General features: G+C 40.3%; 6 protein-coding genes across 6 annotated transcripts in view; 3 read left to right on the top strand and 3 right to left on the bottom strand.

Annotated features, from left to right (window-relative positions):
* Positions 25-2,137, bottom strand: LOC104748990 (homocysteine S-methyltransferase 2). The gene is made up of 7 exons (XM_010470567.2): positions 1,867-2,137; positions 1,528-1,584; positions 1,207-1,430; positions 933-1,062; positions 598-801; positions 445-516; positions 25-308 (listed from the first exon to the last, which is right to left on the bottom strand). The coding sequence occupies exons 1-7, from the start codon at positions 2,044-2,046 to the stop codon at positions 159-161; spliced, it is 1,017 nt and encodes a 338-aa protein (XP_010468869.1). The 5' UTR covers positions 2,047-2,137; the 3' UTR covers positions 25-158.
* On the bottom strand, positions 2,290-4,562 carry LOC104748989 (serine/threonine-protein kinase HT1). Its single transcript, XM_010470566.2, has 6 exons — positions 3,895-4,562; positions 3,684-3,805; positions 3,365-3,579; positions 3,072-3,246; positions 2,838-2,972; positions 2,290-2,704 (listed from the first exon to the last, which is right to left on the bottom strand). The coding sequence occupies exons 1-6, from the start codon at positions 4,214-4,216 to the stop codon at positions 2,498-2,500; spliced, it is 1,176 nt and encodes a 391-aa protein (XP_010468868.1). The 5' UTR covers positions 4,217-4,562; the 3' UTR covers positions 2,290-2,497.
* LOC104748988 (putative nuclease HARBI1) lies at positions 5,527-7,134 on the bottom strand. The gene is made up of 2 exons (XM_010470565.2): positions 6,888-7,134; positions 5,527-6,772 (listed from the first exon to the last, which is right to left on the bottom strand). The coding sequence occupies exons 1-2, from the start codon at positions 7,051-7,053 to the stop codon at positions 5,730-5,732; spliced, it is 1,209 nt and encodes a 402-aa protein (XP_010468867.1). The 5' UTR covers positions 7,054-7,134; the 3' UTR covers positions 5,527-5,729.
* On the top strand, positions 8,703-12,480 carry LOC104748987 (serine/threonine-protein kinase Nek4-like). The gene is made up of 14 exons (XM_010470564.2): positions 8,703-8,800; positions 8,915-8,981; positions 9,088-9,153; positions 9,234-9,280; positions 9,380-9,425; positions 9,511-9,591; positions 9,683-9,725; positions 9,794-9,843; positions 9,932-10,013; positions 10,117-10,166; positions 10,252-10,325; positions 10,408-10,459; positions 10,565-10,990; positions 11,805-12,480. The coding sequence occupies exons 1-14, from the start codon at positions 8,715-8,717 to the stop codon at positions 12,297-12,299; spliced, it is 1,665 nt and encodes a 554-aa protein (XP_010468866.1). The 5' UTR covers positions 8,703-8,714; the 3' UTR covers positions 12,300-12,480.
* On the top strand, positions 13,667-15,619 carry LOC104748986. Its single transcript, XM_010470562.2, has 2 exons — positions 13,667-13,954; positions 14,065-15,619. The coding sequence occupies exons 1-2, from the start codon at positions 13,694-13,696 to the stop codon at positions 15,034-15,036; spliced, it is 1,233 nt and encodes a 410-aa protein (XP_010468864.1). The 5' UTR covers positions 13,667-13,693; the 3' UTR covers positions 15,037-15,619.
* LOC104748985 (VAN3-binding protein-like) overlaps positions 16,931-17,831 on the top strand; it is a 3,219-nt gene continuing 2,318 nt past the window's right edge. Inside the window, exons 1-2 of the mRNA XM_010470560.1 lie at positions 16,931-17,431; positions 17,544-17,669. Coding sequence (XP_010468862.1) covers positions 17,075-17,431; positions 17,544-17,669 — 483 coding nt within the window. The 5' untranslated portion in view covers positions 16,931-17,074. The remainder of the gene's footprint in view (positions 17,432-17,543; positions 17,670-17,831) is intronic.

Genomic DNA, 17,831 nt, shown 5'->3' with positions numbered 1-17,831 from the left:
TATTTTGTTTTCTGCAAGCCAAAATGAGAGATCAGTAGGAGGAGCACGCACCAACAGGCTACATTATTTTTTTGGTTTTTGTTTTTGGCTACAAGGGAAAACGATATTTTGGTACAAAATTCCAGAGATTCATAGTAAGAGAGTGAAATTGTCGAGAGCTAATGAGATCTGCGGTTGACAAGTCTCTTGTGGATGGCTCTGATGGTGGTTGGTGTTGTGCGGCAGCAACCTCCCAGAAGAGACACTCCTGCATCCATCCATTTCTCCACGTATGATACAAAGTCTTCATCTCCAACTCCTGTGTTTTCCTGCAACAGTTTTTAAGCAACTCAGAAGAGATCTGTCTATGTGTGTTTGTTTTCTGCATTTTGCTCGTTTCGTCTCTCAAGACAAATAAAATAGAATATATATATATATATACATACATATATATATATGACTTACCACCCACTCCTTCCGATCAGCATCATAGCTCTCTCCGCTGTTTGGGTACACTAGTATGGGCTTGCTTGTCACCTACAAGTTTATGCAAAACCTTTTAGTGTGTCTCTACAGATACAAATACAAATACCTAATGAGTGTGGATCCAAGCCGCACCTTTCCTATCTCAGTAACTAGGCCCTCGATGAATCTTGGAGGGGTACAGTTGATTCCAACCGCCACTACTTTGTCACAAGATTGAGCTATGGCGATACACTCCTTGATGGAATCCCCGCTAACCACGTTCACGCCATCCTTTGAGTTGAATGAGAACCACCCAGGAATCTTCACATCTCCCTCCTCTAACAGCTCAGCAAATGCCTTGCAGCATATCACAGAAACAAAACCAAAACTTAAAACACCCAGCAGAAGCTAAATAGCATCAATAATAATGGGGGATATGAAAAGATCCAACATGTCATGATGCTGAGGAACCATCAGTATCAGTGTACCTGAGCCTCAATCTTGTTTGGAATGGTCTCAAATGCTATAAGATCAGCACCAGATTCCGCCAGAACATGGAGTCGTCTGCGGTGAAAGTCCTTGAGTTTTTCCAGCGTGATGGAATCACCATAGATTCCACTGATAACAAAACCACCAACAGTAGTTACAAAAGGTAGTTTATAAAAAATAAATGGAACCCACAGAAAGCAAAAGTCTAAAGCTCAAAGTATATGGAATCCATCCACAGGCTCCAACGCAAAAACTCTCAAATCATCTACAAACCTGTATTCAGATCCATCAGCCAAGTATGCACCGTAGCTACCGACTGATGCCGCAACTAGTATAGGCCGCTTTATAAGAATGATATCATCGATGGAGGAGGAGCTAGTTGCGCATTTGTCGTAGTAAGTGTTCCGAGCTTGACAAGCTATTTCGACGCTCTTTCTAAGCAAAGATTCACTTTCCTCTCTAGAAAAGCCCTTTGCTTGAAACCCCTGAATCGTGGCCTGTTAAGAAATTTTACGATCAATCCAACAAAGTCTGTTTTATTAGTGTCCAGAAAGGAGAAGAGAGAAGGATGAGATGATGAGGAGAAAGAAGAACCTGATAAGAAGTGCTGGCGATGATATCAGCACCAGCTTCAAGGTAATCGAGATGCACCTGCTCACCATCAAGAATTACAAAAGCAGCTAAGCAAACCCATCCACATATCTAATAAAAGTATAAACCAAAACTACCAAAAGGGTTTAGGATTCACACAAGTGGGATTCTATATGTGCTTGATAATTCACCGTCAATGGAAATGAGAATGCTTTACTTCATCCCTCAATCATCTAAATCCAAGGGATTATCCATTATTCACACACAAAGCGAAAAGAAAAGCACAAAGCTTTTGGTTCGATTTCAGATTTGACCAACTGAAAGACGGGAAAAGAGATTTACGGTGTGAATGAGGTGAGGAGAAGTGATAAGGCATTTGGAGCTCCAGAGAGGATCGTTGAGATCTGCTCCATGTCTCTCGAACTCCGTCGCAAGCCCGCCGTCTATTACCGCATACCCGCCCGTCTCCTTCAGGAACTCTTTCATCGAGCTAAAAGACGCCTTCGAGCTTCCGGTTATCATCTTCCCTAGAGTTTTCGCCACCTACCAACCACGGAATCGTCTACTCTGTGTGATACGAGAAACGTGAACAAATAAATCTGGACTTACCTACCAAAAATATATATAGTTATGTTTTTTTTTTTTTCTGTTTGTTTCTACTTCTCTACTACGTATTTGTTTTGTAATCTATGTTTTATTAGACCTTTTTCAATGTTAATCTTCTCCAGTGGTAAGTTTTAGTTGTTTCTCTTCTTATCAGATCGCTTTACCAAATGTTTTTACATACTGACATCATGGTAAATCAACGTTACACGATTACTCTGTGTAGTACTAGTAATAAATTACATGGAGAGCAGAACAAAAACAAAGAGAGATTCTTATGACAACCAAAAAAAAAACCCACACTAGTTCCAAAAGTTACAAAACCCAAAGAATCACGCAGCTCTCTCAAGAAGAATATCAGACAAAGGGATCAGGGGCCACGAGGTTTGAAGAAACAGAGGCACCCCTGAAACTGGTCTGGAGCTATCATTCCACCTCCTTTGCTTGTGTCTACGGCTTCCAGCAGTTTCACCACCTCCTCCATCTCCGGACGCCTATCTGGATTCGGGTCCCAGCATCTCTTCATTATATTTGCCACCGAACTTGGGCAGCATTTCGGAATCTCTGGTCTCAGATTCTGAGAGCAACATACACCCAACCAACCAAACAAAAACAAACAGTGAGGCGATTAGATTTCCTGATTATAGCTTTAACATATACAGTAACATCGGAGAGGTTTTATTTAAAGAGAGATAGAGAGACGAACTAACCCTATGAACGACGGCGTGAGAGATCTCAGCGAAACTACAGTCAGCGTAGGGCATGTCGCAGCAGTATATTTCCCAGAGGCATACACCGAAGCTATAGACATCGCATTTCCTGTTGTAAGCCCTTCCTTCAAGAACCTATGCACCAGAAACAGAAGAAGCTAACCTCTTAGTTTTTCCCCATAACAAACATGCCCTGAGGGATTTTGGGTCTATATATAGGGCAAACATACATACCTCAGGTGCCATGTATCCAAGTGTTCCAGTCTCACCGGTCATGTCTTGAGGGTTCTGAGCTTCGACTCTAGCAACCCCAAAATCAGCAATCTTGAGCGTCTTGTTAGGTTGTAACAGCATGTTCTCTGTCTTCACGTCCCGATGTACAATCGCCTTGGAGTGGAGGTAACTCATCCTGAGATGACAAGAACAAGGAAGAGATAAAAGGATCTTTCTTGTGTGAATAGTTTCAGAATGCACAAATGAGGCGTTAAAAAACATTAAGAAAAAGCAAAAGAGGAGAGATTTACTACCCTCTAGCGAGATCCAAAGCGAGCTGAATGACATCCTTGATGGGTAGTTTAGACCTATATTTCTTGATGAGGAACTTCTTAAGGGTGCCTCCGGCAACATATTCAACGACAACACAACAGGCCCGCGCAGGATGAGCACCACCGTTACCACGTCCGCCAGAATCACCAGGAGGGGGGATCTTCAGATCAGAGGTCCCCATGGATGCTCCTATAAACTGTGTGTGTGTGAGAGAGAGAGAGAAGTTGTTATAAAGAAAACAAAACATGTAGTGTGTAGTCAAAAGGGTTGGTTGTCTTGTGGCTTTGTAAATGTAATTACCTTTGTGACGTTGGGATGATCGAGCTTCTGCCAGACGGCGACCTCTTGCTCAAAGGAAGCACGCAGAGTATTGGTTTCAGCTGCAGTGGCGTAACCATCTTCACCCCAATCTAACACTTTGACTGCAATCATCAAAACAAATAAAAATCAGATTGGGAGGGGTATCCTAAAGAAAGAATATAAAGAAAAGAAGAGAGAGAGAGAGAGGGACCTGCGACATCTTGGCCGGCGTAGACACCGCGGTAGACAGTGCCATAGGTGCCGTGAGCGAGGACGTGCTTCATATCGAGTTTGGAGAGGTCAATCTCCCATTCCTGCATAGCCGCCGCCGGAGGAGTAGGAGTAGGAGGAGGAGGAGGAGTTCTGGTGTTGGTGACGGCGGCGCTAGTAGAGCTTTGACCCATATGCAAATCCCATTTAGTGAAGTCAAGAGTATCCGCCCTGAAGTATCGTTCTTCACCGGCGCTTCTGCTCCCAACGCCGCCTAATTTGGGATCCACAGATTTATCCGCCTCACCGCCGCCAGAGGCCATTGCTGGGGAGCTTGAAGAAGAAGAAGAAGACCCACCAACCAATAAGAATAATTGAAAATAAAAACTGAAGTGATCCAAAAGAATCAGAATAAGGGACGAGGAAATTATATTAAGCTGTTCGTTCAATTCAATCAGTGTGAGTTGAGGACAAAAAATGCTAAGCTCTCTCTAGGGTTTGTGAGAAATTCCAAAAAACATGTGGTGGAGAGACAAAGAGAGAGAGAAAGGGGTCAACAACAACAGGGAAAAAAAGAAAATCACCGAGAGACAAAAGAAGACAAAGAAAAGAATTAGTAGACGAAAGAACCCAACACAAGTATGTAAGTTATATTGATTGAAAGAGTTTGGTGCCTTTGGTGGTCTCCACAAACTAACTCACTCTTTAATACTTGTTTGATTAGAGAGGATCCGATCCGATCCAATCCAATCTAATCCGATCGCTGCCTGGAGTGTTTTGGGTGAGCGAGAGACCAAATCTTCTCCGTCCGTATACGTCTTTTTGACTGTTTCACCGGCCAAATTCTCCCAATTTTTATGCCCTTTTCCACTTTTACTTATTTATTTATTATTAAAACCTAAAAAACAATAAACTCTCTGAAAAGGCACAAACGAAACAACATACTAGTAGTAGTATAGTTTTTGTTCCTGTCTGTCTTTCGCCGTTGAATCGCGTTTTCTTTCACCGTCTTGTTTGGCGCAGCAGTGCAACGGTCTGTTATCAGGATACTTTCTTCGTTGTTTACCAATTATTGAGAAGTTACACTATACTATATATATATATATATTGCCAAAATTTATTTATATTTCCGATATATGTCTCTCTTTTAGTCCATGATTTTAGATCACCTATCTATCATAGATGTTTGTACATTGTCTGTAACATGACAAGTTTCAAAATCTCATATTTCTTGTACATTTTACATTCGAATTTCCGATCATTTTTTATACGTGGAGAAATGAACAACTTATTTTGGTTCCTGACGCAATCTATCGAAACCCAAAAAAGGTCCACTTTCATTCATAACTTGACCGCATCCGCATCACGACTCTCTCCAAGATTACTAGTATTTATTTATATAGATATATGATTATTCGTATTAGATTACGTAATTGTTAAAGATTATATAGTTTGTCATGTGAATATGTTGGGAATCTTCGTCCGTCGTTACTTGTGAGCACAAATAACCAAAAACCGAGACGCATCCACCAGCATATACCTTTTTTTTCTTTCTTTTGTTGGATTTTTGAATCATAAAACTTTTCAACGCAGTCAGACAAATATAGCTAATATAATTTGATGGCACCCCAACAACTCAAAACTCCAACTTCTAATAAAATAACATTACAGTATTTTACATTGGGAAATTATCAACTCCTCTCAACAACAGTGACTAGTTAATAAATCACACACTTGAGGATGAGTCGATTATACTTATACATGGAGGGTCTAATTGACTATATTATTTAAATCAAGCAATGCTGTTAATCTGGTATATATTGAAGGTTAGGATCCTCACCTCAGCAAATACTCAGTGAGATATCCTCTCAGCTCACTACCAAGCGGGTCAGTCTGCTTGCATTTGCATACGCGGTCTGCATAACCTGCGTCGTGATGACCAGATAAAGGAACATCCTCTTGCAAATAATCCCCACAGTCGATTATGATGTTATGCAGTAAACAACAAACCAGTATTATACTAGGCAGTTTCCTTCTGTCTGGCCTCCACATAACCTTGCTCAGAATCCTCCAGCTTCCTTTGAGGTGCGCAAAGGCCGTAGCTGCGACTGACCTCACCTTCTCATGCCTGTAGTTGAAGGCCATCATGGGATCAGAGGAGGGATGATCGCAGTCGTCGTGAGGAGTTATAAGCCAAGGAAGCAGCGGGTAACTGATCCCTCCAACTACATATTCTCTGACTTGGGATCCTTCTTCACCTTCAAAAAGAGTTTTGGCATTCCCGTCTAGAATCTGACCGGATTCACAGAGTTTGAAGAAGCCGGAGAACTTGAGAAGCTTGGAGACGGTCATGCCGCCTGGCCAGCCGGTGACCATGTTGAGGAATCGCATCTCGTGATCAAAGACACCTTGAAGGAACATGCTGTAGTTCTTCTCGAGGTCACACCAGTCATCGGAGGCTTGCACAGCCGGGAGGGTCATGATGATGTGGGTGGTGTCAATGGCTCCGCAGCAATTGGGGAGGCCGTACATATCCTGGAACTTGGACTTGATCTCTTCGATCCGGTCGGAATCAGGCCAACGGAGATGATGCTTGGCGCGTTCCTCGAGAGACTCGATGAATCTCCAAGTAACCTGGGAAACAGTGGACTGGCCAACACCAAAGGAAGCACCGACGGAGACCTGAGAATCACCAGAGGCTAAGCGTCTAAGAGCAATGGCGACTTGTTTCTCAACGCTAAGAAGCCTACCCTCGATGTTGATGAGTCCAGAGGGAGGTCTAGAGATGAGATCCTCCCTGACGAGCGAGCAAATGTAGCTAAAGGTGGTCTTGGAAGCCCTGAAGAAGTGCTTGAACGCATCATCTTCATCTAACGGGACTGGAAAATATAAAGAGAGAGAGCTGCAATCTATAAGCTAAAATCATCTAACAGAGAGAGATGATCAACTGAATTAATGAAATCCTCAGAGAAGAGAAGAGCAGATCTGAAAAACCTGAGAGAGAAGAGTTACGGTGCCAGAAAGTGTCCCACCAGTCGCAGTCGATAGCCTCCGGATCCAGAGGAACTGCCTTCATTCTCTTCTTCTTCTTCTTCTTATTATTATCCAAAGAAGAAGGCTGCTGCTGCTGCTGCTTCTTCTTCTTCACCGCCGGAGCCATCGGAGAGCAACAAACCCAGGAGGTGTGGGTACTGGCACCGGACTCCAGTGGGTAAAATTGGGAATTAAACGTCGATAGCCTTTGCTTGCTGGACTCCTCTCTGTGGGCTTTCCAATATGATCGCATAGGGCCCAGGTTGATTCTTTAATTTATTAATTTAAAACACCAACAATTAAATAGAGATTACTTTTAAAAATCGTTCATTATTTTTAAGAAATATACTTTGCTTTTTTTGGTAGCGATGTGTGTAGCTAACTGGGACTGCTTTTTTCCTTTTCTTTTTGGTAGTTGAATTACTAATTTGCTTTTAGCTCTATGATTTTTTTTTTCAGTTACAAATAATTAATAATCGCATACAGAAGAAAATGGTTGTACCTTACTACTTCAGCTTAGCTACTAGAAAACAAAAAAAGAAAAAAAAAAAAACTGAAAAGGCAAAGTTTTGTTTTTATTTAATTTCTCTATCTAAATAAAACTAATAAAAAGATTTGAGAAAATTCAGAGAAAATCTCAAACGTAATTTGATTTTTTTAAAAAGGAAGGCGAAACGTAGATGGGAAACTGTTAAGTTTGCCGCTCTCCCACGGCCACGAGTCGTCTCCTCTCTCTCTGGTCAGGTTAGGTTCTTTCTCACTTTCTCTCTTTCTCTCTTTCTCTCTCACACGCAACTTTTGGCCTCTAGAAAATGATTTTTATATATTTCATCTTTTTGATAAAGGTTCCATTTTACAAAATAGATTGATTCTCTGCTCATCGACCACGGTGTCGCCGTGTCGGTACGATTGAAGAAGCTCCAAAAGAGGTATATAGTAATATTTTTGGACATTGTGCATCATTACGGCATCGGAGCTGTTTCCTACTCTTTCTTTTGGTTTTCGCCTTTTTTCATGATTACTGTTTGTTGATAGCAATCATAAATCTCGCTGAAAGCTACTCTTTATTTGTTTTTCATATTTTTATTTTGGTGCAATGACTTTGACACTGATTGGATTGCCTCCCCTCTTCTCTGTAGCTCTGTGATTGATGCCAACTTTCGTATCTCTCTACTCTCTCCGTGACTCTGTACAGTAGAGTTGTTCTCTTCATCTAAATAACAGCCTTAAGAGTTTTTTTCTTTTCTTTTGTTTTGTTATACTAAAATTTGTTTTGTTTGAAGACGTCCGTCTTGTGGTGAAATTATTAGCAAGCGTGTCTCTCTATGGAGCGGTATGAAGTCTTGGAGCAGATCGGGAAAGGGTCCTTTGGCTCTGCTCTTCTTGTCAGACACAAACAAGAACGAAACAAGTATCATCTCTCTCGTTTCTTATTATTTCTCTGCCTTTTGCGTCTTAATTTCTTTGGTCATTCTATTTTGCTCTAGTTTCTTTGATTCTGTTTTTTTTTTTGGTTTTACAGATACGTATTGAAAAGGATCCGTCTCGCCCGCCAGTCTGATAGGGCTCGCCGATCAGCTCATCAGGAGGTTTGTGTGTTTTCTTCTATTATTCCACCCTTTATTCTGTTCTCCTTGGAGTTTAANTCTCTCCGTGACTCTGTATAGTATAGTTCTCTTCATCTAAATAATAGCCTTAAGAGTTTTTCTTTTCTTTTGTTTTGTTATACTAAAATTTGTTTTGTTTGAAGACGTCTTGTGGTGAAATTATTAGCAAGCGTGTCTCTCTATGGAGCGGTATGAAGTCTTGGAGCAGATCGGGAAAGGGTCCTTTGGCTCTGCTCTTCTTGTCAGACACAAACAAGAACGAAACAAGTACCCTCTCTCTCGTTCCTTCCTTATTACTTCTCTGCCTTTTGCGTCTTAATTTCTTTGCTCATTGTATTTTGCTCTAATTCTTTGATTCTGTTTTTTTTTTTGGTTTTACAGATACGTATTGAAAAGGATCCGTCTCGCCCGCCAGTCTGATAGGGCTCGCCGATCAGCTCATCAGGAGGTTTGTGTTTTTCTTCTATTCCACCCTTTATTTTGTTCTCCTTGGATTTTAAGATTATATATGAATGTATGAGTTTGGACCCTTCCCCCCACCATTCATGTTTCAGATGGAGCTCATTTCTACTGTCCGCAATCCATTTGTTGTAGAGTACAAAGATTCATGGGTTGAAAAGGTCTCTTCTCCTTCTCTCCTTTTGCTCATGAAATTCTCTGGCTGCCTTCTCTACTTATCATCTATCTTTCTTGTTTCAAGGGTTGCTATGTGTGCATCGTTATTGGATATTGTGAAGGCGGAGACATGTATGTACAAATAGTTTCCCCCCATTATATATATAAACCACACTTCAATAAGTTAGAAGAAATGGGCGCTTATATATATTTTGGATTTGAATTTTGCAGGACAGAAACCATAAAAAGAGCATGTGGTGTTCATTTCCCTGAAGAGGTTTGTCTTTCATTGCTTATCTCTTCCCGTTCTTACACTCTATGACTGGCATTATCCCTGAAGAGAACCCACTAAACCATATCAGAAACTATGCCAATGGCTTGTCCAACTCTTAATGGCACTCGATTATCTGCACTCCAACCATATTATTCACCGTGATGTCAAGGTAACCCGCTTAGATATGATTTGACTTCCAAAATTTTGTGCTCCTTTCCTGTTCCAAACATCTAATAATTCTCAATCACATGTCTTTTCAGTGTTCTAACATATTCTTGACAAAAGAGCAAGACATACGGCTTGGTAATTTTTTAGATTCACTTGCCTTGGCCTCTTTGTCAGCTATTAACGCATCCCCATTCCGGTCTCAGGTGACTTTGGACTCGCTAAGATTCTGACTTCTGATGACCTTACATCCTCTGTAAGTTCTGAATAAATGACACTAGCAAATTTTGTGCTGTTTTTGAGACACATACATATATGAAGAGTCACACTGTGTTTTATTATAGGTTGTTGGAACTCCAAGTTACATGTGCCCTGAGCTTCTTACTGACATACCTTACGGATCAAAGTCGGACATTTGGTCTTTGGGTATTAACCATATATTCTTCATTCATTTTCTTACTTATGATCATACACTTCTTCACTTTTTTTTTTTTATTAACGTTTAATACATCATCCTGGCATTTAACAGGATGCTGCATGTATGAAATGGCTGCTCATAAACCTCCATTCAAAGCTTCCGTAAGTATCCTTAAAGTTTGTTGATCATTTTTCTGAGGAATTAAAAAACATGATGTAAATTAAAAAATGTGTATCATGATTGTAGGATGTGCAGACATTGATCAACAAAATATACAAGTTGATAATGGATCCTATTCCTGCCATGTATTCCGGTTCATTGTAAGTCTAAAATCATTTTTCTCTTTTATCATTAACCGGCTGGCTTGCTGTACCAACCTCTTTCCCTCCCTTATCTGCGCAGCCGAGGCCTTATCAAAAGCATGCTGAGGAAAAATCCTCAACTCAGGCCTAGTGTATGTTTTCTCCTATAAAGCTTATTTGCTTTTTGATGATTGAGTAGTCCTTTTGTAAGGTTAAATTTTAATTGAGTTATAAGCATCGTTGTTATCTCGCTGCAGGCTAAGGAGCTGCTTAACCATCCTCATCTTCAGCCTTACATCAGTATGGTTTATCTGAAGCTGGAGAGTCCCAGACGAAGCACTTTTCCGCTCCAATTTCCTGAGAGGGGCGCTACAGTGAAGGAAAGAAGGAGTTCGTTTAGCAACGACAGAAGATTGAATCCGAGTATCTCTGATACAGAAGCAGGTTATGTGTCTTCTTCAGGAAAAGCATCTCATTCACCAATGTTTAATGTAAGAAAAGTGTCAGAAGTAACTGTTGGAGTCGTCAGAGAAGGGATTGTTTCTCAGAGGCAGGAGGGAGTCAAGAAACAATCAGGTGCAGCCGGAACACCAAGAGTGGCTGCAGGGACCTCAGCCAAAGCATCTGTCATGTCAAAGAGGCTTGAAACGGCGCCACGTACTGTCTCCAAACATGAACTGCAGGTAAGAAGAAAAATAAAAGCTTTCAGGTTCTTGAGATATATACAAGCAGGGAGTGACCTCTATACTTTGTCGTGTAGGTATCAAATCCTAAAGACAGGAAGAGGAGAGTATCTCTTCCGTTGGTCGTGGAAAATCCTAAGACGACTTATGAATCGGATATCACAGCTCTTTGTGGCCTAAACTCGCCAGATGTTTCTGTGAACGCTCCAAGATTCGACAAGATAGCTGAATTCCCTGAGGATATCGAGATAGCACTAGGTGGGCGGCGCTCATTATCTTCGNTTATAAGCATCGTTGTTATCTCGCTGCAGGCTAAGGAGCTGCTTAACCATCCTCATCTTCAGCCTTACATCAGTATGGTTTATCTGAAGCTGGAGAGTCCCAGACGAAGCACTTTTCCGCTCCAATTTCCTGAGAGGGGCGCTACAGTGAAGGAAAGAAGGAGTTCGTTTAGCAACGACAGAAGATTGAATCCGAGTATCTCTGATACAGAAGCAGGTTATGTGTCTTCTTCAGGAAAAGCATCTCATTCACCAATGTTTAATGTAAGAAAAGTGTCAGAAGTAACTGTTGGAGTCGTCAGAGAAGGGATTGTTTCTCAGAGGCAGGAGGGAGTCAAGAAACAATCAGGTGCAGCCGGAACACCAAGAGTGGCTGCAGGGACCTCAGCCAAAGCATCTGTCATGTCAAAGAGGCTTGAAACGGCGCCACGTACTGTCTCCAAACATGAACTGCAGGTAAGAAGAAAAATAAAAGCTTTCAGGTTCTTGAGATATATACAAGCAGGGAGTGACCTCTATACTTTGTCGTGTAGGTATCAAATCCTAAAGACAGGAAGAGGAGAGTATCTCTTCCGTTGGTCGTGGAAAATCCTAAGACGACTTATGAATCGGATATCACAGCTCTTTGTGGCCTAAACTCGCCAGATGTTTCTGTGAACGCTCCAAGATTCGACAAGATAGCTGAATTCCCTGAGGATATCGAGATAGCACTAGGTGGGCGGCGCTCATTATCTTCGCATCCTCGGCCTGATCATGGTGAGGAAAATGCCAACCGTTCGATCACAAAGGACAAGTGTACTGTACAGAAAAGGTCAGTTTCGGAGATAAAACAGAGAAGGTTTGACACGTCTTCGTATCAGCAGCGTGCGGAGGCTCTAGAGGGACTGCTGGAGTTCAGTGCAAGGCTTTTGCAACAAGAACGGTACGATGAGCTTGGGGTTTTGCTTAAACCCTTTGGAGCCGAGAGGGTGTCTCCGAGGGAGACGGCCATCTGGTTAACAAAAAGCTTCAAAGAAGCTTCCGTGTAGATGAAGCAACCACATTCAACAAGTTCGCTTTCTCTCACTTGTCCTTTGCTCGTCCCCCTATCAGTGTGAACTGTGTATATTATAAACTAGATATTCAGCCACGAGGCCTAAATTTGTTTAAAAAAATGCAAAATGTATTTTGTTTGATAGATTAATTATATATATGTAACTAATTTTTATATTTTGTAAATGTACAGTATTTTATGTAGTGTCTAATTTCTATGTTTTAGGTGTATAACGTGTATTTTTGATAATATAGGAAAAACAATATCATACAGTTTCTTAAATATTTAAATCGTCGAAAAGTGTTTTTTTTTAGTTTTCACTGTAGAGATAGTAGTATTTTAATTATATTGTAGTTTTTCAATAATATCATTACAGTATAAATGGCTTTCTATTTTTGTTAGTTTCATATATAAATAATCAAACACTTTAGTATATTTAGTTTATGTGTGCAATGAAAATAAAAGTAAGTTAGTTTTTTTATATGAATTATACTAATTGTTTACTTTTATAAACTTTAATTGATTGATTAAAATATGTGTATATAATATGTTATCCAAAGCATCTCTCACTTTTGGTAAGTATAAAACATATTCATCATTTTTTAAAAGTGTATACTGTATAAAGTTCACTTATAGAGTTATTAATTTACCGATTCTTAAGCAGAACCATTAAAAAAATTTGGGACCAAGAAAGTATATTGATANGCAGGTAAGAAGAAAAATAAAAGCTTTCAGGTTCTTGAGATATATACAAGCAGGGAGTGACCTCTATACTTTGTCGTGTAGGTATCAAATCCTAAAGACAGGAANAGATTTAATTTTTATTAATTTATCACTAATTTTAACTTTAATTTATATATATAGTTGAAAATATGGAGTAAATTCTTAGATAAAATATAAAACATTCATCCTTTTCATAATTTTTTTTTTTTCATAAAATTGCTCGGAAAATTTGTCAATTGTTATCACACAATTTATTATAAATTTCCAAATTATATATTACCAAATGAAGATTATGATGGAGAAACAAAATTGGTGGTTAATTAAAAAAGGAAAAATGACAATCTTCATATTTAAAGTAAAAAATAATTGTAAAATTTAATGCCAATGACATTTCTTGTAAATAGGTATGAACTTCAGTATTTATTTCATAAATGTCTCAAAAAAATGTATATATATAGATAAATAAAAAAACGGCGATGCTTTCGATTGTTACTTCCTAAAACGGCATGTTGTTATCCGGCTGTCAAAAGCTTGTTGGGCCGTATTGGGCCACTGCGTGCGTTAGTGGATTTGTTTTGGACATTGTTGTGAATTAGGAGGAGAATATACGGGTCGTTTGGTAAATAGGGGAAAGAAGGAGGACCACACAAACACAAAGAAAGTGAAATGGCAGAAACAGAGATTCTCGAACCCTCTCAAGTGTCCTTCTCGGACCTTCTTCATTTGTCATCTCGCTTTCAATCTCCGAGAGACCGTAAACGCTTCCAATGCATCTCGAGAACCGTGATGTCAGCTCTTGGCCCCACCGGTCCAGGCCTGCTTTGTATCACCGGCGTTCTCGGCTCCGCCGTTCTCCGCCGTCAACTCCTCCCTATGGCTCGGAAGCTGGCTCTTCTTGATCCGGACAAGCGGATTCGCATTCTCAAGGTACGATTGTTGCTTTGCTCTCTCTATCTCTCTCTCAAGAATTGGAACTTTGACCTAGTGATACTGATGGTTCTGTTTGTTCGTCCGTTCATCCTTACTACTGGCTGAAGGAGCACCGGTTGGGTAGCGACGTTTCTCTAAAGAATCCGCTACGAGATGTCTCGTCTTTTGCAATGCAGCTCAACTATGAACGCACTTCTAAATCTTCACCGGGAAAGCTGTGGTTCCATGAGCCTGCCGCTACACTGGACTTGCAGGAGGTTAATGATGATGATGAGTTCACAAATCTTGGTACTGCCTTTAAGGAATTAGGTTTTTGTATGAGGGAATTAGGCTTGTCCATTGCTCGTTTATGCGACAGGGAGATTGGTGGAGGCTTCCTTGAGGATAGTTTACTGGATTCTTGCACAGCCAAAGCACGTCTTATACACTACCACTCTGCTGCTGATAAATGTGCTCTCAGAGAAACCGCCGAGAGGATAAACCAATCTGGTAAACGAGTATCAAGCAAGAGCAGAAACGGGGATGGTTTGAATGGGAGTCACTTCGACCTGTGGCAACAGTGGCACTACGATTATGGCATCTTTACTGTTCTCACGGATCCTATGTTTCTGTCCTGGTATTCCTCCTACCAGGAATGCACTTTGATGGGCGGCCACTCTTATCTGCAGATCTATCATCCCAGCAAGAACAAGCTGTACATGGTCAAGACTCCACAAGACAGTTTTATTGTTCAAATTGGAGAGTCTGCTGATATTCTGTCCAAAGGGAAGCTACGGTCGACCCTTCACTGTGTGTGCAAACCAGAGAAGCTGGAGCACTTAAGCCGTGAGACATTTGTGGTCTTCTTACAGCCAAAGTGGAGCCAAACTTTCTCTGTCTCAGAATATACAATCGAACATCTAAGGTCATATTCTCTACAGAGTCAGCTCTCTGATAAGGATGAGGTCCCTAATCCAGATATTCAGAAAATCGTTCCACCTCTATCGTCTCGGGTAAGGGATGGGATGACATTTGCCGAGTTTTCTCGAGAAACAACAAAGCAGTACTACGGAGGGAGTGGTCTGCAATCTAATAGATAGGTGGCCCGTCCTAGCTAGCGAGACATGTGCAAATGATGAACCCCTCCTCTCAGGTAGATAGGTGTTGTCAAGTCTTTAGGTTGTCAAATTTCAGGTCAATTAGTTCATGGTAATGAGTTAGTTGAAGCCAAGAAGAATGAGCCAAAGAGGGTTAGTTCTGAAAGAGATTAGATAGATTAAAGGGTGAGAGTTGGGATTCGTCTTGTGTACTTCGATGTTGGAGCCAAAAAACAGTGAAAGCTGTTACATCGTTTTCACAGTCAAAAGCAACTCTCTCTTTCAAACATGCTTTCGTTTGCTCTTCTCTAGTCTCTCTCTGTGACTCAGTTTATGTTCCTGTTGTGTCTCCCCCGATGCTGTTCCATTCTTACATCTCTTTGTTTCTTTGTTTGCTTTTGCAAGCGTCGCATTAAGATAAAGTGGTGTAATTAAAGTAAAAGCTGCATCCCCTCTTCACAGATTCCTTTAGGGAATCAATCTTTTTTTTCTTTTTTTTTTCTTGACATTTTGTGATTTATCGTGTTTTTTTCATGAATGGTGTGTACGTGTAGATCAAATCGATAAAAAGGGTTTTGCTCGCAAATCTTTTCTTTTGTGAATTCAAAACAAAGATTCAAACTTTCTCCCTTCAAAGATGCTTGTTTTGACTTGGAGGTGCTTTTTCATCGAAAGTGACCTTGGTTTCAAAACCCTAACTCTAAAACCTTAGAAAACGGATATGGTGTAGGTAATATATATATGTGTGTAAGGAAATCAAAAGCAAAAGAAGATAGTAGCTCAAAAGTACTTTAAAGTAACAATAAAATGGAAAAGAGGATTCATCATTCATCCATTCAAAGTGCAGATACACATTCCATTTTTAAAAAATTTGGTATAAAATACAAAACGTCCAAACAAGAACAATGATTGCAGGCAAAGGAATAATCAGAGAGACAAAATGACATTTTTCTAAGGGATTATAAAAGAGAAAGAATGGAAAAATTATATGGGTATCCCTAGAATTAGACAGAGCAAAAGGGAATAAAGGATGTATCTTTATTAAGTGGTCACCCACCTAGCTATAGTTTCTTTCAAAGTGCCTATGGTATATAAACAAGTATTGTACATGATACTTTGAATATCAGAATATATATATATATACATATATACATGCGTTTTAAGATTGATGTATTAAGAGAAACAAAAGAAAATTCATAAGTTTAAATGTCTAGAGGAGAACCTTGGATATATAATTTGATAGTATTGGGATGAATGAATAACATAAGGGTTGCAAATGAGGTGAAGAAGAGAGAGAGAGAGAAATAGAAGAAAGAAGGTGACGTAAGGGAAAGCACGCGAAGCAGAAGCAGCAGAAGGCAGAACAGAAGCATATGTGAATGTACGCAAAGTTCGCAGCTTTGTGTTTCAAAACCAAAGGAAAAGGGAACAGTGAGTAAAGGCTGAGGGACCAAGTTATAGGAGACTGAACAAAAAACACGGTCGTTTCGTCTCACTTCTTTATTATGTTATGGGATCTTGTCCTGCTCCCCATATTCTCTTCTCTCTCACCAAGTTTTAAGCCAAATCCATTAGTTTAACCAACAATTTGATCTATAATCGAGTACAATCCATAATGTAATATCATCTTTAATCTTTGAACACCTCCACGTAAGATCTAGATGGTTGTTTAATCCACATACACTAGTAATGTGATTATTTTGATTAATATAATATTTAAAGCCAAATAAATACAAGGAACTTTTTTTTCAAGACTCGTTGATATGTCTTAAAGTAATTTTATTAAACAATTGGCCTCTCTTATAATTGGAAAGTGACGTCTTTTTGTGGTATCCAATTATTTACGCAGCGACTATATATAAATAATGTCAAGAGTAGTCAGTCCAGCCAGTCCTACTCTCAACGAAATAATTCACTTTATATTTTTTTCTTTTGAAGAAAAAGAAAAGGCAAAACACCTAAACGTTCCTCTGTCTACCAATTCATATAACTAGACTAGTTTCCTTGTCAAGAAAGAGTCAAGTTAAGAGAGAGAGAGAGGATGGAGAGAGAACTTAGACGACCGAACCCAATCAACAGCTCTCGCCGTCCGGAGATGTTTTCTTCAGGCGCCGGTAGTACTCATCTACCGGAAAGCCCACGAGGCCCAATGGAGTTCTTGTCTAGATCCTGGAGCGTCTCTGCCTTGGAAGTCTCCAGGGCTCTCCAAACCGCCAAGTCAGCTTCAGCCACCAACAGAGCTCCCTCCTCCATCAACACTCCAATACCGGAGGAAGCGACGAACCCTGAAAAAGAAGAATGTCCGCCGCCTGAGAACAATACTAGTGTCAGTAGCCAGTTCTCCTTCGCTGCCTCCGCCACTTCACAGCTTGTTCTTGAGCGCATTATGTCTCAATCGGTAAGGCTTACGAAGGTTTGGACAACACTCTTGTAGAATTAATTTTGTACCTACGCTGCGATCTTGATATGAGGAGTGTTTCTGTTTTTGGTTTTGGTTTTTGAAAATGAAGGAGGTGTCACCGTTAACATCGGGGAGACTATCACACAGTAGCGGACCACTCAACGGCGGTGGTTCTTTCACGGAGACAGACAGTCCTCCCATCTCCCCCTCTGACGACTTCGACGACGTTGTCAAGGTACTTAGCTTGTTCCATTATACACCAGTAGTGTCTCTAATCCTTAGATTTATCTTTTTACGAGTCCCGCTAATAAAGTATGTTTTACTTACAAAGTCGCATGCTTTAGAGTTTGTTAACATTTATCAAAAGCACAGAAAAAAAAAAAAAAAAAAAAAAAAA

The sequence above is a fragment of the Camelina sativa genome, chromosome 16 (genome assembly GCF_000633955.1).
Source record: "Camelina sativa cultivar DH55 chromosome 16, Cs, whole genome shotgun sequence".
Lineage (NCBI taxonomy): Eukaryota > Viridiplantae > Streptophyta > Magnoliopsida > Brassicales > Brassicaceae > Camelina > Camelina sativa.
The sequence above is the reverse complement of the archived record's forward strand: the minus strand, read 5'-3'. Positions and strand labels throughout refer to the sequence as shown.